Source organism: Lepidochelys kempii, chromosome 15, assembly GCF_965140265.1.
Source record: "Lepidochelys kempii isolate rLepKem1 chromosome 15, rLepKem1.hap2, whole genome shotgun sequence".
NCBI lineage: Eukaryota > Metazoa > Chordata > Testudines > Cheloniidae > Lepidochelys > Lepidochelys kempii.
This window is the reverse complement of record NC_133270.1, coordinates 25,434,842-25,460,891: the sequence shown is the minus strand read 5'-3', so window position 1 is coordinate 25,460,891 and position 26,050 is coordinate 25,434,842. Positions and strand designations below refer to the sequence as shown.

Sequence of the window (26,050 nt, the reverse complement as noted above, 5' to 3'; positions counted from 1 at the left end):
GGTTACACACACTCAGCAAAAACGGCATTTTTATTGGAAACATCTTGCCAATTCAGAACAGGAACAGGTATACTGGTTTCCATGAAGCTGTCCTGGTGCTGGAGAGCAACCAATGGGCTGCTTTCCACAAGGAGGATGGGGTTGTTCTGGACTGTCTCAACTAGAAGCAGATGGGGAAGAAAACAAAAGGACAAGAACAACCAACATGTGGCCACAAACTGTAAAACATACAAACAACTACAATCAAACACTCGCAACTACAGTTCAGGGTCTTCTATAAAGGACCAACCTTCAATTAGAGGAATAGAAGCTAATACAGATGGCCTTCCAAATAAGCCTAAATTCAGTGCCTTACTAGTTAAAACAGTTATAAAGTCAGAAGAAAGCACAGGAATGGCAATTTTGCAACAAAAGAAAAGGAAATCCTCCAATGTAGCTTTTCAAAATGATCACTGATCATAATTTTACGGTATATATAATGGAATCTTCTTAAAGTGAGAAAATTATTCCCCCAAACAAGTGGAGATTTACTTCAATAAGATTTTAAATTTGCACACTGAGATACACTGAGATAATCAGGGACTTGCATTTGATTTCACTATGAATGGAGTTCACTATAGACAAGTTTGTTAGGCTGAAAGAGGTCTCCAACTGCTGGCTTACATATGGGTAGATTACAAGAATTGAAAATGGGCTTTCTGAGCACTGCCCCCTTATTTGAGCCATTTGCATGGGCAAAATATGCAGCAGCAGTTCAACAGAATGTGCCGTGCATAGCTAATTGTATTCAGGCACCCAGTTGCCTCAGCTTGCTTCACCCATATTGATCATGTGCAACAAGGCAAACTGCATCCCTTATGTGGCTTTGCTCTGCTCCCTCCCAGCCCCTATCGACCCCCTGAAAGATCTAGTCCCTAAATCTCAGCCTAGCTGATCATGAATTTCATTCCTATGAAATGGTTCCAATCTCAAGCACTGCCTGGGATGTAAAATGGAGAACAACATACAGAGTACATTGCATATTGACTCACAGCAACTTGTGGGTCTTATTTAATAAATGACAACAATGGCATTTTGGATGTGAGGAGTTGAATTTGTAAAGAGAAATCCACTTGCCTGGGAACCTAGCTAAACACTAGGAGGTTAATCCTGTGCACCTCACTCACATGGTTAAAACACCCCCTCACTTCAGCAGCTATGCTGAAAGCACAGCCTTTGGGCATAGACAGATGATAGATAAAAACTGACGTACCCAGAAGAGCAGAACTGCCGTCACCTAATGGGAACCTCTGGTAGCGTGGAATACTGAAGGGAGGCAACACGTGGAATCTCTTTTCCAAAAGGGGCTCCAGGCGTGAGGCAGATGGGTCTGCAGGATGGAACAGGTTATAGACTTGTTGGCAGGCTGGCCTCAGCTGAAAGACTAAGGAGAAAAGGAGGGGGGAAAAAGAAACTCCCAAGTATTACAAAGTTATTTGTGAGGCTCGTATAAATCTATTTAAAAGGTGATATACTATTTGTAAAGCATGGGGGGAAAAAAGCCCTTTCAGAGTGCTTACTTCCATCACACTCCAGTTGTAAGTCAAGCAGGACAACTGATGTTTCTTTGGAACATAACTTTACGAAATTTTTTGCAGCATATTTTTAGATTTTTGTTGTCTAGGGTTCAATGACAAAAAATGTGTAATCAATATTTATAGGAGTAGCTAGTACTAACTTGTATGGTGGAACAACACATATATAATTTAGTTTTACAATATGTTCTACAGTTCATCTCATCCAAGTTATTGGATTTCTTCTTTGCAAGTCTGAAAGCTTTTTTTGTAGAAGGTATTTAAAATGCCCACTAAGTGGAACTACTGGTACATGCCAAAACCTACTGTCAAGAGCTGGGATGACGGTTTTTCTCAATGCAAGGACCAGGCCCAAGGGAGACCCAAACAGGAAGAAATCAGTGATCTCAAATTCAAATTTTCCAACATTTCCTCCATCCAACATTGTGGAGCTACTCGATCGTCTGGATCCTGGGTCATTTCTCAGAACACTAGAATGTAAACTAAAACAACAACAAATTCATAAATAAGAACAGGGTCAAAAGCCAAAATTTTGTTCACAAGGGTGTGGGGTTTTTTAGAAAAAATGAACACAGATTATAATGTGGCTAATCATGTAGACAATTCTTCTTATTTTAAGAAAAGGAAATGTATCCATTAATCACCTGTGCCTCTACATGCTAGTGAGCTACCCTATCAGAGCCGAGTCCCCTTGTTTCACTGATATGATCCAGTCCATAAATTCAAGCTCCAAGTGAGCTACAATCTCTAGGATTCCTGTTCCCACTCCTCCAATCTCTAATTCGCTCTTTGTGGGTTTGAGTAAAATGCTGGCTGCTGCTCCTGAAGTAGTAATTTGCATGCTAGCAAGAGCAAACAAAAATTACTATAGTACCATGCAAAAGGCAGCATTTACAATCAATTTTAACTTAACTCCAAGTACATGTATTGTTATTACCGTCTCTCTTCTCGTCAACATAATTCTTTTTATCATTTTTTCTTTTCATCACTCTATTTCTCAGTGCTACGGAAAGCAGTAAGCTGTGCTTACCCATTTCTTCTTCAAGGAAGTGGGACAAATGTTAGGGGATTACAAAGGAAAGAAAAAAGAAAATGGGAGGGGAAAGAGAAAAAGAAATATCAAAAACTGCAAGAGGGTTTCCTACATTCTTGTGCACTGACTTCACGCCAGAGTTTTCTAACAGCATAAACTTATATAAAAACACATACACATTTATACCCCATATACTATGGTGGTGATTTCCATGTGATGAACTGCATTTATCATGCACCAGCAATGTCCTTCCCTAGATTCTGCACAGTAATCCATGTGTATCATGACGACTCACATTTTAAACTCCCCTATTGCGCCATCCTGAGCCGCTTCAGAAAACTTCAATTAAAAAATATAAAGCCTGCCCCTAATTTGTTTCTCTTCCCCCTTCTAAAGTGTCTAATTTCCCTACAAAATTCAATGGGTCTGAAGTGCAGGGTGGCAATATGCAGATTTAAAGGACAAGTATAAAGTCCAATATTCCAGGAACTCCAATAGGGTTAGAAACACAAGCTGTCTTACATGGGTAAGCTGGGGATCACTCCAGCTTCCAACAGGATAAAGTGCTTGTTTTTATTCTAGAGCTGGTGGATTGTGAGCTATCAGATGCAAAATATCACAATGTATGAATTAGAAAGAGGTTATTTTAGGGAATAAAGAGGGTTGGGTTTTTTTCAGACTCTTTGAGTCTGAGTCTGAATTGTAATTTTCCAAGGCCTGCAGAGTTGGACCAAGACAATCTGGCTGTATTTAAAGCTCTCTGTAACATAGTTAAAAGAATTTTCCTGTAAAATAAGGGGGATGAATGAATTACATGACAGCTTGGTTTGAGAGAAAAGTTCTACTGGCCTGGAGTCAGGGATGACCCAAATAACACTGCCCTTCCCGGCTCTGGGGCAGAGTTCTAGAGGGGGTCACTGCAATTTGCCCTAGCTCTGCATGCACAAAGTGCTCATTCCTTAGGGGCACTTCTGAAAGTGTAGTGGCTGCCAGGCTGTGCAGTGAAGTCCTGCTACTTGCTGCTGCCTTGGAGCCCCCAGTGGAACATGGCTGTGTGCACTATGCCAACTGGGATACTGGAACAGCTGACCTTGCATGCATCCTTCATCTGAGAACGCCAGTCTGACAAATTAACAGCTGCGAATGACACACACAGTTGGGAAGGCGGCAAATTGGTTTCCCCCTGATTTTATTTTCCTCATTGTGCCTCCACTGGCTGCCAATCTAGACAGACACTAATAAAACCTTTGCACCATACCACACTGTCATGTATTTTCTGTAATACACACACAGCTCTATGTCTAGAGTTCTGGTTACCAATGAGAGCAAGTTATGATGCTTGCTTATACTATGCACACAAATCATTGAGAAAGTCAAAACAGTGGCAACAAGACAGTGAACAGCAATGACAGCTAAAATGAGCCTGTTTCCCTTCCTGTGATATGAACAATGCTCCAGGAGGTCATGCTGCTAGAACGCATGATGTTAGCATGCGTGTGCAAAAGAACAATCATCTGGTAAAATTAGAACCATTTTAGCTGTCAGGGCTGCAACACGTTGGTCTTATGTGTAACTAAGACAACTTGATAAGCAACGAGTTCACCCTTATAGAGAAGACCCAGTCCATTAGCTTGATTTAAATGAATACGCAAAATGACAGACAGCACATATATCAAATGTATTATGGCAGGAATGGATTTTCTAGATGGGTTCCAATTTCTGTTACATTCCAAGCGCCTTCCTCCTGCAGCCTCCCTCAGGTCAGGTATATGGGAAAGAAAACATACTCTAATAAGCCATTTGGTACAGTTTTTCTCATTTTAGTGGACATTCAACAGCCCTTTTGGGAATCAAAGGAAATGAGATCTGAGGGGGAATCACGATCCATCATGTCCCAAGCAATCCACATGGTCCTGCTTTTCCTTTATAATGCTACAGCTGCATTGATTAGACAGGATCAAACTGGGTTTAGTAGCAAGTCAACTAATTGACAGTAATATAAAACCAACACAACCAGAAATATTGTACCTGTGCAGAAGGATTGAATTTAAAAATAAAAGAGTGGTTCTCTCACCAGATGATGCTCCGACTTTGCTGGGCATTGTCCCAAAGTAGTGGATAAGTCTAACACATGAATGAAAATTAATCTGTCTTTGGCATGTGCTAAAGTCTGCATTGGGCACCAATGGAAAGATCACCATATGCCAGGCTGCCTGAATGACACACATTTGCTGTGCTCATTAGGAAAACTTGGGTCTCTCTCCTGCCAAGATCTCTGCACTAAGCCATGTAACCATGTTACATCATGTCTTGGTTTTCATAGCAAAAATTGATACTAGTGATAAAGTTATGTAGTGATAGGAAAGTGTACTGGTAACCCTGCTATTCATTAATCAATCATCATAAGCAGAGTGTAATGTAACACTCTGGTTATATGCAGTCATACAGGGGTAAACACAATGGACCTGCCAATATCCCTAGCCCACTCCGGGCCCACCACCCATTTTACAAAGAAAACAGGAAGCTGCTTGCCAGATACCAAATAAGGCCATGTTCCTTGGTTCAATCCAGGTACATCCCTCTCTGGCTTCTAGAGCAAGCAAGGAGGAGAAAACAGTATGTTTTGATTTGACCAGCATTTGCCTGTCTAATATGGGAGGTTGCCTTGCTAAGCTACGACAAGAGACTGATTGTCTTTTATTACCCTGGTGGAAAGAGCTTACTGGTTTTCCTAAATGCAGCCATCTTTTTTTTTAATATAGCAGTTCCATACCCCAATGCCATTCACTTTCATACCTTCCCTCTTGTATAGATCTTTTAGTAAAGGGCCCCTGACAGGTGAGTAGAGTCCAAGCCCCCAAGTTGGAATGGAAAGACAACTTTAGCTGGTGTAGGAGAATGAGGCTTGGAGTTGCATATAGTGTTCATCGCTTGTCAGGCAGTGAAAGGGAAGGATCAGTAGAAAATGTCTAGAACTCTCCTAATTCCACAAGCCGATAGAAATGCAGCAGTGAGGACATAAGCATCCTGCTTCAAAGAGGTGCTCCTTGAACAGTATCTAAGTGGTAACAGGACCTTCCTCTAGGAAAGTAATTCAATTAATAAATAATAAATTAAGTGATTTTTCTAGTGAACCATTTAAAAAGTTCATTATTATGCTACTTAAGGTTCTCAATACATATAAGAAACTGAAACAGACTTTTGATGTAACTGAACAGGCTCCATGCTTAGTAAAGGGTACACATTAATTTGGAGGAGGGGCTTAACAGGGCAGAGGCAGCTTTGGCTGCCTGTGCTGGCAATACTGTAAATATACAACACATGCCTCTGGCTGAGCCTATGCACTGGGAGATTCAGGAGTGTGTTATGAAAAAGATTTCCCAAAAGGGAAAATTCAGGGTGAAGAGCAAGAACAAAAACCTTCCTCATAGCAAACTCTGTTAGAGTGGGGAGCAGTATGCCAAAGGAAGTGATGGGGGGACCCAAATCTTACAACACTCAAATCTAATGCTGTGCTCAGTCTGAGCCCTGGTCTACACTACGAGTTTAGGTCAAATTTAGCAGCGTTAGGTCGATTTAACCCTGCACCCGTCCACATGATGAAGACGTTTTTGTCGACTTAAAGGGCTCTTAAAATTGACATCGCTGGGTCGAATTTGGGGTAGCATGGATGCAATTCAATGGTATTGGCCTCCGGGAGCTATCTCACAGTGCTCCATTGTGACCACTCTGGACAGCACTTTCAACTCAGGTGCACTAGTCAGGTACACAGGAAAAGCCCTGGGGAGCTTTTGAATTTCATTTCCTGTTTGGCCATCTTGGCGAGCTCATCATTACAAGTGACCATGCAGTCCCAGAATCGCAAAAGAGCTCCAGCATGGACCGAAAGGGAGGAACTGGATCTGATTGCTGTATGGGGAAACGAATCCATGCTAACAGAACTCTGTTCCAAAAGACATAATGCCAATATATATGTCAAAATTTCCAAGGGCAAATGTGAGGTGTTTACAATGCTCACAACTGCAGCAGTGACTGGAGTGGGCTCTCACTTGCAGTGTTATGGCGTATGCACAGGCAATCCAGGAAAAAGGGTGAGAAATGATTGTCTGCCATTGCTTTCCCGGAGGGAGGGAATGGTCACTGACGACATGTAACCAAAACCACCCACGGCTACCTTGTCCGTTATCTCAATTTTTTTTTAATTAATAAAGAAAGCATGCATGGTTTCAAAACAATAGTTACTTTATTTCAAAGTGGGGAGGTTGGTTGGCTTACAGGGAATTAAAATCAACAAAGAGGGCGGGTTTGCGTGAAGGAGAAATACACACAACTGTCACACCGTAGCCTGGCCAGTCATGAAACTGGTTTTCAAAGTCTCTGTGATGCGCAGCGCGCCTTGCTGTACTCTTCTAATTGGTGTCTGGCTGCTAAAAATCGGACACCAGGCAATTTGCCTCATCCTCCCACCCCACCATAACGTCTCCCCTTACTCTCACAGATATTATGGAGCACACAGCAAGCAGCAATAACAATGGGAATGTTGGTTGCGCTGAGGTCTGACCAACAGCGCCAGCGAGCTTTTAAACGTCCAAAGGCACATTCTACCACCATTCTGCACTTGCTCAGCCTATAGTTGAACTGCTCCTTACTACTGTCCAGGCTTCATGAGACATGGGAGCAAGGGGTAGGCTGAGGTAGATGCGACCGCGCGGTGCTGCCGGTTAGGAAAGCAGCCTGAGGCAGAAGCCTCCAGCTCGCAGGAGATCAGGATAGCAGAGTTGCAGCAGAAGCGGTGGAGCCGTTCACCATTGATGCGAAGGCACCCAGGAGCGGCTGCTGTGTGGCCAAGGCAAAAGAGCAAGAGCTCTGGAGCTGTTACATGTGGAATGTATGGCTGCAAGATTTCTTCACCAGCGACAAAGGACAGGAATATGATGCACCTAAAATCTAAAAAGGCCCGCACATTTCCCAGAGTCACTACCCTTGATAACAGAACGTCAATGATTGCATTGGCTACTTGGATCACAGCAGCCCCCACAGTAGACTTGCCCGCAACAGCAGTGGTGATGGTGAGATGAGCAGGCTCCAGCTTGCAGTGCTATGGCATCTGCGTGGTTAACCCAGAAAAAAAAGCCGCGAAACGATTGTCTGCCGTTGCTTTCACGGAGGGAGTGGGGGGACGACTGACGACATGTACCCAAAACCACCCGCAACAATGTTTTTGCCCCATCAGGCATTGGGAGCTCAACCCAGAATTCCAGTGGGCTGTGGAGACTGTGGGAACGCTACCCACAGTGCACAGCTCCGAAAGTCGACGCTAGCCACGGTACTGTGGACGCACTCCGCCAACTTACTGTGCTTTGTGGGGATGCATGCAATCTACTGTATAAAACCACTTCTGAAAAATCAACTTCTATAAAAATTGACCTAATTTTGTAGCACAGACATATCCTGAGTAACCTGTCAAGGACACTCCTGCATTAACTGGGGACATCCTGGATGGGAACTAATTGGTCTCTTCCATCTCTAATGCATAGGATTCTGTTCTTTTAGGACCCATGATCATCTCATTTCTTCTCCCAGGTTTCCACTGCATCTCTGGCAGATCCATGAGGATCCCTCATCTCCCTGCTTGACATGCGAGGCCCTGGGCTCCTCCCACTCACCTCCAGGCAAGAAGGCTTGGCTGGAACCACCCTTCAGACCAGTCAATGCTGCTCCTTAAACAAGGTCAGGGTCAGTATTGGACAAAGCTGAGCAATTCTGGGGACTGTAGTGCTGCACCTAGAGCATCCCAAACCCCATGGCCTGGGAGCAAGGGACTACTGCCCTGAACTTGTGTCTCCAGAATAGCAGCGAAGGGCCCTATGAACCTGGGAAGGGCCCAGGGTCAGCGTTCATATCCATCCTCAAATATCCCAGTGTTTAGGGATACTCATAACAGATGGCTCGGGCCCATCTCTCTGACCAACAGGCCAGCCAGGTCAGGATCAATTTTGATAGATGACTAAATTTAAAATGACATTTGACTCTAAGTTCTCTTGCCTTGTCCGTAGCTGCACTGGTTACAGACACTCTATTTCAGGAATGGCCAACCTGTGGCTCTGGAGCCACATGCGGCTCTTCAGAAGTTAATATGCGGCTCCGTGTATAGGCACCGACTCTGGGGCTGGAGCTACAGGTGCCAACTTTCCAATGTGCCACGGGGTGCTCACTGCTCATCCCCTGGCTCTGCCACAGGCCCTGCCCCCGCTCCATCCCTTCCTGCCCCCTCCCCTGAGCCTGCAGTGCCCTCATTTCCCGCCCCCACCCCAGAGCCTCCTGCACACCATCAGCGCCTCCCCCTCCTTCCCCGCACCTGATCGGGAGGTGCAGGGAAGGAGGGGGAGGCATTGATCGGCAGGATTGCCAGTGGGTAGGAAGTGCTGAGAACGGCGGGGGAAGCTGATGGGGGGCTGCTGACGTATTACTGTGGCTTTTTGGCAATGCACATTGTTAAATTCTGGCTTCTTCTCAGGCTCAGGTTGGCCACCCCTGCTCCATTTGCTCCATCCTGCTGCAGTAACATGGCAAAAAAAATAACCACCAACCTCTTGCTACTCTTGTGTGGCCATTTTACCCTCACTGTAACATGGGTGCAGCACAGCAGCAACTCATGGGTAATTTTGTCCCCCCAATCACACAGTATCGTAGAATGCTGCTGGTAATTCCTCTGCAAAGCCCACACTTGCCAATGGAATCTGAACACCTCTGATATTCTTCAGCAACATTCCTCATCCTTGCCATCCCCGGGGTTACAAAACAACATTAAAACTGCACACGGGCGTCTCTCTTGCCCCCGGGGATTCCTGACTCACCTTTCCTTTGAAACCTTACCTTGAAAGGAATGCCTGATGTTGCTTTATTGTGTCCATTTCGTAGGTTGATGAATCACTCCTTTTTCGGGGTAGCTGCTTCTTTGGATCCTCTCCGTTGCTACGAGGAATATCAATGTTGCTTCTGCTGAGGTGTCTGCTAGCCTCCAGGTTGGAGCCACTGGAACAATAACTGTTGTTCACAATTATTCCAGGAGACAGGAGGTCAGTGTCCTAGGATTTGAAGTACACAGGCATCAGGCAACAAGTCAGAAGTGCAACCACATTAGACCCTCTCTCTTCAAATAACCGCACTGCCTCCTCATTTGTTCCAGTTCAAATCTACCTAATCTCTCCATTTCCTAACACACCTATCTAAGTGGACTCCAGGAATTTTTCTACTTTACCTACCTCGGAGTGCAACTGAAAAACTTAAAAAGGACACTAGCAACTTGAAGCTCCACTCACACCATCTGGGAGAATAGGAGGTTTGATGGTCCTGAGCAACATTACTCAGAACATCCTAGTCTGTGATGAATTTTCACTTGACAAGTATACTAAAAAAAACTAGCTTCATATGGGATTTCTGGTATTGAAACCTAAAACCAAACAACATTTCTATAGTCACTAGGCGGGTGTACAATACAAAACAGCAGGGTTGGGCAAAGCCTACCCCAAAAGTCGTGACACAAGCACACACCCCAGTGTGCACACTCCCTCCATGAAACTGGAAAATGGAGCTTTGTTCTTTCTGACGAAAGCCCTAAATACATTAGAAACAGTCCATGTTTTCTAAAATACATTCTTATGCTTTGACAACCACATTAGCAGTGAGAAGAAAAGGAGTACTTGTGGCACCTTAGAGACTAACCAATTTATTTGAGCATAAGCTTTCATGAGCTACAGCTCACTTCATCGGATGCATGCTGTAGCTCACGAAAGCTTATGCTCAAATAAATTGGTTAGTCTCTAAGGTGCCACATGTACTCCTTTTCTTTTTGCGAATACAGACTAACACGGCTGTTACTCTGAAACCTGACATTAGCAGTGGTGACTATTGCTGATATTAGGGCATCACTGACAGAGTCCTAACCAGTCCTCCTCCATAGTGCCTATGTCCTGGGCAGAGGGGGATGACTGGAGGTGGAAGAGGGAAGGATTAAACATGGAGCCCTCCCTTCCGTCTGGAGCTCTGGAAGGACAGGGAAGTTCTGTGGCCAACACAGTTATCCTGACTGGTTTCTAGTAGGCTGCATTACCTGCACACTCACAATACTCCCTCGTCGGCTGCTGTTTTGGCTCTCAGACACACTCTGATTGCTGTAACATAAGGCATCAAATCCCAGGATTCCTCCTACGCAGTCCCCTACCAAACAGACCTGAAAGAGAAACCAGAGGTGGGAAAAAAACCCAAAATGATCCCGCTCACTTTGAATTCACAGAAATACTAGCTAAAGGAATAAAGGATGTAAGCCCAGAAAATGGGGAACATGAGATCCTTCATGTATTTATCAGCATCACTGCTTAATCACATAATATGTACCTAGGAGTCCTCGCTAGCCCAAGCAGTTATGGAATTATTGACCATCATGTCTCAGATGGGTGAGTTCTGGGTCAGCAGTTACTCTATACCAGGCTATGAGGTACTCTGGAAGGTTTCCAGCTATGGAGCAGATCTGGCTTGAGGCAGGATCTGAGATAATTTCTTCCCATATGGGAGGTCGTCAAAACCCTGATTATAAAAGGTGGGGAGAGGCAGAAGCACTTGTGATACATGGCAAGGAAAGACAGTCCAGTGGTTAAGGCACCACCCTGGGTTTCAGGAGGCCCAGATTCAATTCTCACAAACTTTGTGTTCAACCTTGGGCAAAGTCACTTAGCCTCTCAGTGCCTCAGTTCCTTGTCTGGAGGCTGTAGAACTCCAGTGGGGACAACAGCACTGCCCTATCTCCTGGGGCGTTGTGAGGATAAATACATTAAAGACTGTGAGGAGCTCAGATGTTACGGTAATGGGGGCCAGAGGAGTACCTAAAACAGATAAAGAGCATTTCTTACACCTCATTTGGAGAGACACATCACACCTATGGTGTCTTTCGTTTAAGCTTCACATGTTTACAGTTAAATTTCTTAGCTCTAATTTGCATTTTCTTCTTATAAAAATGAATCTCCAATAAGAACAATGTAAAATAAGGGAAAATCTTTATCTTAAAAACAAAACAAGAAGCCCAAGAAAACATTTTCATAAATTAGCCCAGCATTGTCAAACTTTTCCAACTCTTCCAAGAGATTCAGAGGGAAATGGCCTTGTTTGCTCTTCATTTTATTGTTCTAAAACTGCTTACCCACCTGGCCAGTAAATGATGTGCCTTCTTCTGATTTAATGAACTCACTGTAGGCTTGATTGGCTCTCAAAATCACCGTGGCTACCGCCTCCTGATATTGTGGGGATGATGTTGCTAGCAGAGGAAGCGCAGCGAGTGGAATGTGATCCTGACTATTGGAGAGGCATCCTTCATCATAACTGTAAGGGCTGAGGCTGAATATAGGAGAGGAGATAAAAGACACAGAGGCTTGCAATATGAGTTCATCATTTGCAGCCAGCACAATCAATGTTTCAGATCATAAAAAAAAAAAAATCTCAAAGTACAAAAGCTGTGTGTTCTCTTGCTGGTAGAAATGCTCTTGGGCTGGGGGAAAATACACTTCTTTACCCCTTAAACCTAAACCTTCAGAGAACACACACAGTCAGAATGACCCTTGGACAACAACTCTGTAAATTCAAGTTTAAGTACTTATCTGACTAGTTTGAGTAAATCAATCACAGAACTCCAGCTGCACTGCTATTGTATTCATTACAGCCATGTATAAAATTGAGGCTTGAAGTCTTGCTAGTTAATTAATAAAGTGCGCTCTCAAAGTGTGTGGACAGCTCTCATCAATATTGAGCATCCTCAACAAGGACAGAGCATACCCCATAGTGTTGATTATAGATGCACTACAACAGAGTAAAATTTTACAAATGTACCCCTCTCCAAGATAAAGGAGCACTAACTTACTTGGATACCAGTGAAAAGGCTTCTGAGCAGATGGCTGGGCAAGAGACTAGCTTGACTGCAATGTGTCCAAGAGCAGCTGGGTAATGTACCCTCATGACTGTATCAAACACTGTTGTGATAGTATTGACATCTCCTTGTTTAGAATTCTGATCACCACTTCCTGTATCCAGGATGTTTCCTCCATGTAGTACCAAGATTAGGACGTGGATTTTGCTTGGCTGCATTAATGGCTGCACTGATTCATCCTAAAAGGAAATGAAACAAAATATAGTGAAAGTACTTGTTTCCCCCAAGCCTTTGGTATTTGCCCCAACAACACTATGTTTATTTAGCACCTTCTCTTCTACAGCCCTTCACAACATACTTACAACACTGCCCCTGAAATACAGGCACCTCCAGGGGACAGGCCAATTCCTACCCAATAGCAACAAAACACATACATTGTCCATACAACTGTAATTGGTGCACTTCAAGATACACAACTGTGGGGATTTCAAGCCCAAGAAGGACTCCCGTAGTGAGGGTATCTTTAAAGAAAATTGATTCTTTCTTCTTTCAGTAATAAATGTTTTATGTGTGTAGTTCTTCCCCGTGTAGTTCTGAGATGCCATGAATAACCCGGAGGCTTATCAGCAGTCACCTGTAAGCTCCTTTCCTGTCAAGTTCAATGACTTCTGGTCGTAAAGGTAAGGTAAGCACACCCAAGGAATTTCTGACTAGCTTAGGGGTGGAGAGGGCTCTTTGGATTCTTTAATCCGATCAAGCCCTAGAAAATTACTTCAAGACATGTTTCTGGAAATACAACTACACTTGGATAATTAAGACTTGTTAAACTTGTAAAATAAAAACATGGCTCCTCCCAATAAGGAACAATTAACAGATTTTAGAATTACTCTATTACACCCTCACTCGATTGGTTTTCCACCTCATTTCTGCGCATGTTAATTTTGGAACAAATCTAGAGGGTTTTTGGTGGGGGGTGGGGAGGATTTGTCCATAATGTGATTTGAGCTTGCATGTCTCTCTAGAGGGAGGAATAAAAATCCCTGCTCCACTTTGTGCTACAACGAAAGATGAGCCTGAATCACAAAGAGCTCACAACTTCTCAGTACATCAGGGCTGTTTGTATCTGGGGCTCAGATTTGGATCCATCTCTGTAACCAAGTTTGAAAATGATTTTCAAACAGGGTTTTGAACAGTGCATTGACAGCTACTTCTGAATATATTTGCTGCTAGGCTAGTTCAAGGGTACATCATTTGTTCTTTCAGCTGAGGAACTTATTGATTGCCATTCACAAGCTTTGTAGTTTTTTATGTGTGGTTAACAATATTCCATAGGTAGGTACCTTAATGAAGTAACTGTGTAAGCATGGTCATGAACTAGCTCCATGACACAGAGATGCCACAAGGGACACATAAAAAACATCTGCAGCAATGAAGTTCGCTATTTACTCCATCACTTCACCAGCTACATTCTCTAAACAAATAGGGGATTTTAATTTGATGCAATCTAAATGCTTACCTCTATGATGCTTAGCCTTTCCACACTGGAACCAACATGGTACTCTGTTGATGTTTCATGATACAAGTCATCTGGAATTAAAGAGGTTTCTAATATAAGTACAGCCAGACTCCATTCTATACAGCAGCTATATAAATGATGGCACTGGCTGTGGTTCTCAATTTTTTCAACATCAAGATCCACCTCCCACCTACTCAGATTACCTCTCCCATTTAGCAATTTGGGAAAGATGGGGTATGTGTGATCCCAACACTTTTTGGTCACCTCCCAAGCTGAGAACCCATGAGCTACGCCATCATTAAATGTCCTAGTAGTTCTCTCTTTTTTAACATGAAGGTTTTTCTAAAGGATATCCAGCTGTAGAACTGAGGACACAGCCCATATTTTGAAAAAAAGGGGCACAATTCAGATTTGGTGTGAGCAGGCAGGAGCCCACTGAAGGAAATGGAATTGCAAATTGCTAACAACAGTCTAAATTTGGCCACATGTCTCTTCATCAAGGAGATAACTGTTCTTCTCAAGCAACTAAAGAGCGGCAGTGGGAGATACCCTGGCACAGCTGTTAGAAACCATCAGCTGCACAGGAGCATGGAAGAGGCTATTTGAACTCTAACAAGGGAATGGGGTTTGACCTGCTCCTGCATGCGTGGATTTACTTGACTCAAGAAAGCCCAAGTGTAATCTTCACCACACCCATATCACTGGATGAATCAGTCTAACTTGATGAGTCAATTTCCTTTCAGCACTTCAAGAAGGCTTAAAGAGGAAGATGTTATCAGATGAGGAGGATACAGGTGAGAAGGCTAAACCTTCTCCTAACAGAAACCCCTGTTGTGTGGGGAGGGAGCAAGGAAGAAGAAGGGGTTAAGAAGTCTGAGGAATGTATGGGTGATTTAAGACCACACCACAGCATTTAATCATTTTATCAGATAATTGCTTTTGTTATAGTAAGAAATCAAACTGAAATGGAACGTGAGAGAGAGAGTCTGAAAGACAAGATCTCCCTATTCCTAACTCCTGCTTGGACACTGAATCTCTCCAGGGCCTTGGGCAAGTCACTTCTCTCTGCCTCAGTTTCTCCAGCTGTAAAATGGGGGTAACAAATTTTATCTTCTTTAGAGGCTGGTCATGAAGATTAAATTAAGTGACTGTAAGAAATGCTATGTACAGTGTGAAGTAAAAAGAAATAAATTACCCTGGACATCGCATTCAGAACTTCCAATTTTATCCATGAGATCGTTGGAACTCCATTTGGTGATTTCTTTCGGGAACCCCTCTTCGTTGTCAGAAAAGTCCTCTTTAAAGACAGAAAAAATATTTTTGATACACTTGTATATGTATGTGCAGACGTGTGTATGCACGCACATACACACATTACAAAAATACAGCATGTCTATAAATAAAAGAATACCTTTATTAATTCTGTGTAACCTCATTGCAATTTGAGGCAAGATAATGTTTAAATGTATTTGTATAATCTACTAATAGCTGAATGCTCGTGCTGTCACGTGGATCTGGCAGTTGGGCCACGAAACCCACCACCTGTGCAGTCTCCCTCATGTAACCATAAAATTGGTTAAATTTGCATAAAATTGCATAAAACATGCAAATTAGCTGCAGAGTAAGGATGGTGACTGGCTGAGTTACCTCTGGTATGACAATGGTCTAGGATTCTTGGCATGGCATAGATACATGTACTGTAGCTGTACGAAGCACAGATACAATTTGTAAAGTCAAAATGGCTGAAGACTTAAACACTGGATGGTAACATATCACAAATCTCAGTGATGATTGAACCTGGTGATATTCTAAACAAAAAGAGTTCTCAATCCTCTTCTAGCTGTCTCCATTGCTTCACATTGACTCAATAGACCTTCTAGGCTTCAGAGCGACACACAGAGAGTGACTATCCTGGAATCTTATACAGACACCAGCTCTCAGGACAGTGAGAGCAAAATGCATTTTAAATACAAAAGAAAAGATGTTTAAGTTAATCACCAGAGTATACAAGTAATCTGTGTATAGCTCTGAAATATGTATAAGTAGATTTAAATTCTTGTTAGTTGTTAGAATCCAAGTGTTGGTGTTTTCCTTGACACGTTTTCTGTCCTAAACTATATTGTAAACAGTGCTGTATGATTTTAAAAAGCCTCACTGATTTACCCCTACTACTTCAGACCTGTCTCCTTCTGTCCAAACTAAAACCTTGGCTTGTCTCGCTGACATCTCCTTGTGGTCATGTAGCCACCAGCTCAAGCTCAATGTGCCTAAAACAGAGCTCCTGATCCCCCCCTCTCCAGCCCTCCTTGCTATCTCCCTTCTCGATCACTGTGGACACCATCATCATACTGACTGACACTCACGCTTGTACAGCGGGCACCATCTTCAACTTGGATCTCTCTCTAGGTCCTCAAATACAGGGAGTGTCTAAATCTTGCCAATTTTTCCTGCATAACATCTCTAAGACACAGACTTTCTTATCCATCCACACAGTTAACTCTCTCATACAAGCCTTCACCATCTTGCGTCTTGAATACTGCAACATCCTTCTCTTTGGCCTTGACAAACGCAATCTTGCCCCCCTCTTATCCACTGAGAATGCTGTTGCAAACAGTTTTCTTAGCCCATTGTTTTGACCATGTCAACCTTCTCTTTGCATCCCTCCACTGACCCCCCTTGTCTGCTGCATCAAACATAAGCTCTGGTCTTCACTTTCAAGGCCCTTGATGGCCTATCCCCTCTTGGCCTACCACCTCTCTTTCACTATCACAACGTTGACTCTCATCTCTGATCAGCCTCCATTGCCCATTTGTTACATTTTCTAACAAGCACCTTCGTGCTTTCTCCCACGCCTGTACTCAAGCTTGGGAGGAGCTCCCCATAAACACCCACAAAACTAATTCACTATCATCCATCTAAACTCTCCTTTGCCATGATGCCTCCAAAAACAACCTGATGAGGGCTGGAGGGCTGAGACCACTGCCCATCGTACTGACTGACACAGACTCATCAGGTACGTCTACACAGACCAAATAAAGCTCATGCCAGCAAGTCTCAGAGCCCAGGTCAGCTGAATTAGTCTCAAGGGGCTGATACTGGGGGGCTAAAGATAGCAGTGTAGATGCTCAGGTGGGAGCCCAGGCTCTGAGACCCTCCCCCTCACTGGGTTTCAGAGCCTGGCCACCAGCCCGAGCTGGAATGTCTACACTGTTATTTTTAGCCCTGCAAGCCCAAGTCAGGTAACCCAGCCACGGAGACTCGCTGAAGTAAGTTTTTTTTCTGCCGTAGGGTAGTCATACCCATTGTTTCTTTGTGCTCCCTGTCTGCCTGTATCCATCTGTTGCTGTCTCTTGTCTTATACTAATATGGTTAGCACTTTGGAGCAAGGACCATCTTTTTTGTTCTGTGTTTGTACGGAATGTAATACAGTGGGAGTCCTGGCCCATGAGTAAGGCTCCTACGTGCTACAGAAATACAAATAATAAATAGGCACCATGATCCACTTCAGGAGTTGCTGCATTTCAGGAGTGGGTGCAGCAATCCCTACATTTGTCATACATATCTCCCAGAGGAGTTAGGAAGCTTAGCTGCCTTGTTTGTCTAGCTCTGAGATCTTTGGATTAAAGGGTGCTAAGTATCATTATTTTTAACACCAAAGTACCTAAAAGGAATAAAGCAAACTTAATTCCCTAGGCTATTTTGGGCATTAATAAATTTGAATAAATCTAAGCCTGAACCTGGTCACATTTAGGAAGAGCAACAAAACACCCACTTTGCACAGGCTTTCCACTTTATACTGACCATGGGCTAGAAATCCCGGGCACCAGGCCTAGTCTATACTAGAACAGATTTGCCAGGATAGCTATATTGACAAACTCACCTAGACTATACGCAGCTTATACTGGCAAAAGAGTGCTTATATCCCTGAATGAAATAAGCTATACAGGTAAAGCAATTATTTTTGCTGGTATAACTACTAGGGCTTTACCGATACAAACATGTTGTTAAAAAATTGCACCCCTTGCCAACATTCCTGTACTGGCAAAAGTTAAATGTGTAGACCCACCCAATGGTGTCACTCTGTTCTCTAGATTGTAAGCACGTGAGCTAAAAGAGGGAATAGTGCAATGGCTCCTCATTCCTGGACAAGGTCTTGGATGCAATTTTAAGCTGGGTAAAGTGCTCTCTGATAGTATGGTGTTAGGCTCCTATAAATGTTTGATGTATGTAATAATGACATCATAGTTTGCTCAGAACTCTGAGCTCATGTCTTAGCAAGTGAAAAATTATTTCAAATCACCTTTGAAAAATGCCAAGTCTGGCAAACAAACAGACTTAACTGTATAACACCCCTATTGACACACCTGCCTGACTGCTAGCCAGGAAGTTAAGTGATTTTTTCTTTTTTCAGTTTTGAGACTTGGAAGCTGGAGCATATTAAATATTTGTTTCTCCTACACTGCAGAGTGGAACTTAGTAAAAACCCACCAGCAAAATCTGCTCTATTAAAAGTATTAGAATTCTCAAATGGAAATGTATGAAAGACTATTGGATTTGCGGTGCACCAGTTATCTTCCTACGAGCTATCACCATTATTCAGTCAAGCACAGCTATCTGCAGGGACAGGTTTAATTAAACACAGTTATTAAGTGACTTCATTAGTATTTCTTGTCCAGACTCAGGAGACATAGCAGCAAAGCAAATGTGTCTTTGAAGAGCATTAGAATCTGTGTTACTAGAGAGTGTGTAACATTATGCCTCATACAACTTTCACCTTCATTAAATTACTATTTGTTAAGCATAGCGAGCTTGTCAGATGACAGGCACTGTATCAATATCATTACTCTAAAACTCTTCTTTCATCTAACAAAACCCCCTCCCTGTAGACTGCCCACAGTCAGAGGCCAATTCTTTAGCAGACCATCTTTGACTTTTGGGCACTCTTCCCTCTGACACTGCAGAGAAACCAATTAATGACCCCTCAAATCTGCACATAAAACACTGCTTTTGTTCAGCTTTTATGTAATCCTGATTTGAAATCATATTTATCACTGAAGGTTAATTGTGTTTTAATTGTATTTATCGTTCCAGGCTTAGCGATTTTTTTTCCTGAAGAGGTAAATTTAACGAAGAGTTATAAACATAAAAATGACTGCAATTTCAGCTATCTCCAAGATGTAAAAGCTATAACCTTCAGATTCACAGGCTAAGGTTCTCTTTTTTTTGTTGCTTTACAGCTACTAATAAGACCATTAGTTACAAGGTTCTTTGGATCAGGAACAAAAAGATTTTGAAACCCTATTCTTTTCAGAAAATCTGATAAATAGCTAAGAGTTATATAAAGGGGGTTGAATGCACTGCTGCGCAAAGACTGTTTATTTTTAGTGCTTTTAATAACACTTCAACCATAAAAGATAGCGACCTGGAAATGGTAATGTCAGCATGCCATTTAATTCTTCCAACCCGAATAAAACTTGAGTTGATCTGATTTCACTGCACAGAGAGAATGAACGAACAGGTAACACCACATGATACCTCTGCCAACGGGAATACACCAGAGAAATCGTGTGTGTCAAACAGACAGAACAAAAAGGGGGAGATTAAATTCAAAGCTTCTCCAGCAACTTAATCTAAATATTGAACTCATTTCCTTGAGAGGTTTAATTATAGGTCTTACTGCTGCTTAAATGATCACCAAATATGACATTACTCCTATTATAATTTATTACAGTATAGATATTACTGTATTTTTAACTCTCCTTACCAGAACATGCCAGTGACTGAGAACATGTGGAAAGTCTAACAAGATAAAAATCTTTATAGGCTCAGATTACACTCACTATTCAGCAAGGAAATCTGAATGTATACGGGAAGCACTCATGAGGAGCTGAATTCATCATTGACTCATACCCCAATTGACACTTTGTTTCCATGGTACTGGCCCAGCAAGCCTCTCTTACAGTATTTACTGTAAGAAACACTCATTCCATATTCACAAATCCAGTGCAGTTGGTGTCTAATGAGAGAGCTGTCTAGTCTGCAATAAAGGGTGTAGCAGATTGTCACTACCCAAAAAACCAGAGTAGCTTTAATATGCATTGTCAAGAACATCGATTTGTGAACAAAAAAAACAATCAAATTAAGCAAATTTCAACCTAGACTGAATAGGACGCAGTCAAAGCAGAATACGGAGGAATTTTTCATTTGCAGCAGATGAGCTAGACGATTTAAGCAAATGTTGTCCATCTCTAGATTCTATCAGTCAGCGATTAAAAGGTAAAATGCATGGTGGATAGCTATGAGTTTGTTTAGATGACTCACTTATATTCATATGTTTATATTGCTATCATAAAGCCCTGAGGTACAGTTGTTACAGGAACTATAGAAGTTAATAAATAAAGACACATAAAATAAGTTAGCCCTGGCTTCTGGGCCAGTGACACTTAGGACTTCAACCCTGAGCCAACCTGTACTCAAAGCAGCCTCTTAGCCTGCACAAACCTGCAGTCTTACTCTATAGCAGCGTGCTATTTCCCACAAGAAAACATTTGAAGGAAAGCCTGAGAATCTGGGGCATATTTGTAATATTTGATATCAAAACTTTTCTGGAGTACATCACTTCAGCTGTACTACTTGCTATGGTCAATAACGAACGAAATACTATTTACAAAATGGTACCAGCAACTCCATTTGCCAGCTCCGGCAGTGCAGGTTAGCCAGCTTGTTAGATGATCATTGGAAGGCTGTTTGGAGAAGGGTGTCTTGGTAGTTAGTGCTTTGTACCAGTGCTGAGCTCACCGTCAGTGCTTAACAAATATATACTGAATAAATATGTAAAATATACAATATGAGTCCTGTAGAGCAGAGCATCCTCCTTTTAGATACAAGCAGCGAACATAAAAATATGTGGAGAGAGCTACAGCACACTAAAACACTTCAGGTTTCAGAGTAATAGCCGTGTTAGTCTGTATTCGCAAAAAGAAAAGGAGTACTTGTGGCACCTTAGAGACTAACCAATTTATTTGAGCATAAGCTTTCGGGAGCTACAGCTCACTTCATCGGATGCATACTGATGAAGTGAGCTGTAGCTCACGAAAGCTTATGCTCAAATAAATTGGTTAGTCTCTAAGGTGCCACAAGTAAAACACTTCAGGAATTCTTACAGGAAAAAAAAAAACTTTCAATGCTGGTGAACTCTGACATCTCCCTTCTCTCCCTTTTGCATTTCTTCGTGCAGGCATACAAGGTGTTAAAAAGGACTATTACTAAAGACAGACTAGGGTCTCTTCTTACTTAGACAGGACTCTACTTGTTATGAGCTTTACCACTTGGCTATTTGAAAACAAACAAACTCAGTCATGCTGAATCAGAAATATTAAGAGTTACATCCACAGCTTGTGTAGAGAATTGCAGAACTTTACCCAGGTGCATTCGCACCAAAAAAACCCCAAAGTTCCATACATTAAAAGAACTCAAGATCATTTCATGTTAAAAAATAATCAGACAGATTACATTAAACTTTAAATATTGCCCAGTTAAATGAAATAGTCTGCTGGGTGCTGCTCTGAATTACATCAATGCTGCATAAAACCCTTAAATAGAAAATACAGTTTCAAGCAAGGCAGGTGGTCTCACTGCCTACTCCCCTCCCAATTCCACCCTTTAAGAAGATAAAACAACTGATCACCATTTTGGTTCCACATACCATGTGCATCAAAGAATTCATCATCTGAGCTGTCGTCTGAATCTCTGGCAATGCTCTGCATCCTCCACTCGGATATACTATGGCGGGAGGGGCTTGCTGGAAAAAACAAAAAAAAGGCATATGCGGAAAGCTACATAAACAAGGCAGAGTGTTCCTGACATGGTCTTCGCTACAGGAACATAGTCATGTGCACCTTGTGAAAGTCTATCACTGCAGTGTTAGATTAAGGCACAATATTCCAGTGATGCTGGTGTGATGTCAATGTACCACTTTACAAGTCCTGTTTGCTTACTGTGGTTATAACCTGCCCGCAAGCTGCCACATTAAAGCAAGCTGTTTGTATCACACTTACGCTATTTTGAACGGCAGCTATTTATAACCATTAGTAGGATGTGTAAAATCATTTTGTTTTTAAAGTTTGCAATTAAAAAGGAAACAGTCTGATTTGTAAGCCTTCTGCTACAGCTTCCACTAACTTTCAGATGGGAAACTATATGGAACAGCATGGAGAGAAATAATCTGTTTTCTAGAAGGAAATTGCTTCCATACCAATTGGAACAGAGATCTATTTGAACTTTAACTGGGGTGATTTAAATAAAATGTGATCAAACTATTTTTATGGAAGCTCTCAGTGTGCACTATGGACAGATTTACACTAATACAGTGAGAATAAGAGAACATGACAATTCCTTCAGCATCTGTTTGCCTCCCTTTTCTTACATCTACTTGATCCCTTTCATTTTCTATTTCAAAGATCATTGTGCTAAGTAAACCTTTTGTGGCGTTAGCTTTCAAAATGCAATTTAGAAACTAGCTACTGTGAACTCTTTTCAGCTGAGCTCTTCACAAGATACTAAGTCAGCTAAAGTGAAAATCATACACAAAGAAGCAAGAGAGACCAGCTCTCGCTCTCATTCTCTCAGTTTCACTCATGATTGTGGTGCACCAGTCAATGTTATAGAACAGGGAGCACACACAAAGTACCTGTAGCAGCAGCAGCAGCATTCTAATGTAACACAGCAGGGTTAAATGTTCATTTAGCACACAAAGGACATTGAATGGCTCATGTTATTGTAATGGCTGTATGAAAACTATTTATGCTATTGCTGTAACAGGGTTAAATATGTGAGTCAGATACTTCCGATTCTAATTTTACCTCCTAATTGTCATGTGATAAGACCACTGCGACCCTGAGCAGAGGCAGTTAATTACAGCTTAGTTGGTTCTGTAGCCCCCGACTATCCCACCATCCACCCCTCTGGGAATAGCGAGCAGTGTGATTGGCATAGCCGAGCTAAATCACACTGGAATGACGTCAAATGCACTCGCATGCTAGTTTCTAAAAATAGAGCACATAATAATATATGGGATGGTGACAAGAGCCCCACTCACACCAGGGGTCTTGCTTAGGCAGTGTAAAATGGATCAAATCTGCATACAAAGAGAGAGAGTTACTTTCTCGTCAAATATCAGGGGGTAACCGTGTTAGTCTGTATCCACAAAAACAACAAGGAGTCCGGTGGCACCTTAAAGACTAACAGATTTATTTGAGCATAAGCTTTCGTGGGTAAAAACCTCACTTCTTCAGATGCATGGCCTCCACGAGAGCTTATGCTCAAATAAATCTGTTAGTCTTTAAGGTGCCACCGGACTCTTTCTTGTCAAAGGCAGTTGTAAATCCAGACAGCTCTTCGCATTTATGTATGTGAATATGCTGCCGTTTCTTAAACCTAGCATGAAAGAGGATTAAAATATCTCCGTGACGTATTTCCCAGCTCATTGCAATTCACTCCTTTCATCAGTTTTTCCAGTAAAATCCATGCCAATCTGAAGTTTAAAAATCATGTTTTGCTACCAGTGAAAGCCGTTAAAGTGAAATCCTGAGAGATGCTGAAGAACTGCAATTTCCATTGGCCATGTCTACACCAGGGGACAAAAATGGTGTGTTTTTTACAAGGAGATAGCTAACAAGAGATGGCTCTGTCACTGTAAAATCCCAGCATAGCCAAGGCAAGTGGCAGTTTTATCTCCAGGTAAGTGTGTAGCAAGTGAAGCAATTGCTACTCACCTTGTGGAGTAACTGAGGTTCATCGAGATGGTTGTCCCTGTGGGTGCTCCACTTTAGGTGTCTTGGCGCCCTGCACTTCTAATCGGAAATTTGTAGTAGCAGTGCCCTGGTTGGCCATGCACGCAGCAGCCATCTCGCGCCACTCCGAGTGGTTACCCCATGTGTGTAGCCAACCATCCCCCAGTTCCTTCTCTACCCCAAAGGATCAACACGAAACTCCGAAGTGGGGGGGGCAGGGGGTAGTGGAGTACTCACAGGAACTACCATCTTGAAGAACCTCAGCTACTGCACAAGGTGAGTAACCTTTTCTTCTTCAAGGAGTGTTCCTATGGGTGCTCCACTTTAGGGGACTGTTGAGCGGTGCCCCTCGGCGGAGGGGAGGGGCTTTGGAGTTGATGTACGTACGGTGGAGAGCACCAAGAGTCCAAAGTGAGCGTCTGCGGCTGATTGTGCATCACAGCAACAGTGTTTGGTAAAGGTATGGGCTGATGCCCAGGTAGCTGCTTTACAAATGTCCGTGATGGATACGTTATTGAGAAAGGCTATCGACATGGACAGCACTCTAGTGGAATGTCTGCGAAGTCCAGAGGGAGCTTGCAGATCATAGTTTTGGTAACATAATTGGAGACAGGTAGATATCCACTTAGAAAATCTCTGCTTGGAGCTGGTTTGACCTTGGGAATGTCCTGTTGTAGATACAGTCTAGATGATTTTCTAAATGTTTTTGTTCTGTCTATATAGAACACTAGCGCTCTGCAGATATCCAGCGTGTGAAGGGACGCCGCTTGTTGTCAGCATGCGGTTTGAGGAAAATACAGGTAAGTAAATGGGCTGGTTGAGATGCAAGGGGGAGGCAACCTTGGGTAGGAACTTAGGATGTGGTCGTAGGATTACTCTGTCTTTGAGGAATGTGGTATAAGGTGGGTGAGCCATTAGGGCACCCAGCTCTCCCACCCTTCTTGTTGATGTGATAGCTACTAGGAAGGCGACCTTCATGGATAGGTGCAACAATGAGTAGGTCACTAGTGGTTCAAAGGGTTTGCCCATGAGGGCACAGAGAACGAGATTGAGATCCCACATGGGAGTCGGGTCCCATAATGTGGCATACCTATTCTCTAAGCCCTGGTGGAAGTGCTTAGTGGGTGAGTGAAGATGGTGACTCCGTCCACCTTAGTGTGGAAGGAGGTGATGGCTGCTAGATGCACTATGAATGAGCTAGTAGATAGTCACGATTATTTTTAGTGTCAGTATGTAATCAAGGATGATGGGTAGTGGGGCCGATTGTGGAATAATCTGCTTTTCCTGGCACCAGGTACAGAACCGTTTTCACTTCTGTGCGTATGTCTTTCGTGTGGTCAGCCGTCGGCTGTTCTGTAGTATGTCTTGTACTTCCTTGGAACAGTCTGTCTGAAGTTCTGTCCTCCACAGATCAGCCACGCCTTGCGATGGAGTATTGAAATGTTGGGGGTGATGGAGGTGTCCTGTGTCAGCAAACGAGGCATGAGGAAAAGGGTTCATGGTGGTGTCACAACCATCTGTTTCAGGTACGGGAACGACGTTTGTCTGGGCCATGTTGGTGCAGTGAGGATGACTCTGGATTTGTCTTGCTTGATCTTGTGAAGGACACGGCTCAGAAGGGGAATTGGGGGGAAGACATACAAAAGTGGGGCTTCCCATTTCACAAGAAAGGCGTCACCCAGAGAGTCGTGTCCCAGCCTGGCCCGGGAACAGTACTGCAGGCTCTTGGCATTGTGGGCCATTGCGAAAAGATCTATTGAGGGGAATCCGCATGGTTTGAATATAGTTTTTAGGATTGCGGGATCCATCTCCCACTCCTGCGTTTGTGAAAAGTTCCTGTTTAGCTGGTCTGCTGTGGCATTCTGGCAGGTAGAATGTCATGATGCCTATGTTGTTGTAGATGCACCATTGCCAGAGGCAACTGCTTTGGCACAGAGTGGATAAGATCAGGCCCCTCCTTGGCAATTTATATAAAACATAGTCGCCAAGTTGTCTGTGAGAATCTGGACAGTCCTGTTGCAGATTAGGGGAGACAGTGATGGCAGGCATTTCAGACTGCAAGTCAGACAGCATTTGAAACCTGGAGAGCCCGGCATGTCTGAGAGGCTATGTTGAAAGCAAGAATGGGAATAGTTCCATTCTTATGCCTCTTTTATTGCTGGGTAATTACCCGCATGAGGCGGGGGAAAGGGGAGGACTAGGAGAGGAAATATTTTTTTT

At 42.9% G+C, this 26,050-nt stretch overlaps 1 protein-coding gene across 8 annotated transcripts in view; it reads right to left on the bottom strand.

Annotated features, from left to right (window-relative positions):
* The window catches only part of PITPNM2 (phosphatidylinositol transfer protein membrane associated 2), a 232,456-nt gene that overhangs the window by 33,504 nt on the left and 172,902 nt on the right, over nt 1-26,050 (bottom strand). For 6 of the 8 annotated variants that reach the window (XM_073313000.1, XM_073313003.1, XM_073313006.1 and 3 more), the window contains 10 exons: nt 21,745-21,840; nt 15,235-15,336; nt 14,040-14,110; nt 12,518-12,762; nt 11,808-11,997; nt 10,721-10,840; nt 9,484-9,695; nt 1,881-2,056; nt 1,253-1,423; nt 11-160 (listed from right to left, as the gene is read on the bottom strand). In XM_073313000.1, the coding sequence (XP_073169101.1) occupies nt 11-160; nt 1,253-1,423; nt 1,881-2,056; nt 9,484-9,695; nt 10,721-10,840; nt 11,808-11,997; nt 12,518-12,762; nt 14,040-14,110; nt 15,235-15,336; nt 21,745-21,840 (1,533 nt within the window). The remainder of the gene's footprint in view (nt 1-10; nt 161-1,252; nt 1,424-1,880; nt 2,057-9,483; nt 9,696-10,720; nt 10,841-11,807; nt 11,998-12,517; nt 12,763-14,039; nt 14,111-15,234; nt 15,337-21,744; nt 21,841-26,050) is intronic. The other 2 variants (XM_073313005.1, XM_073313007.1) reach the window with 1 other exon arrangement.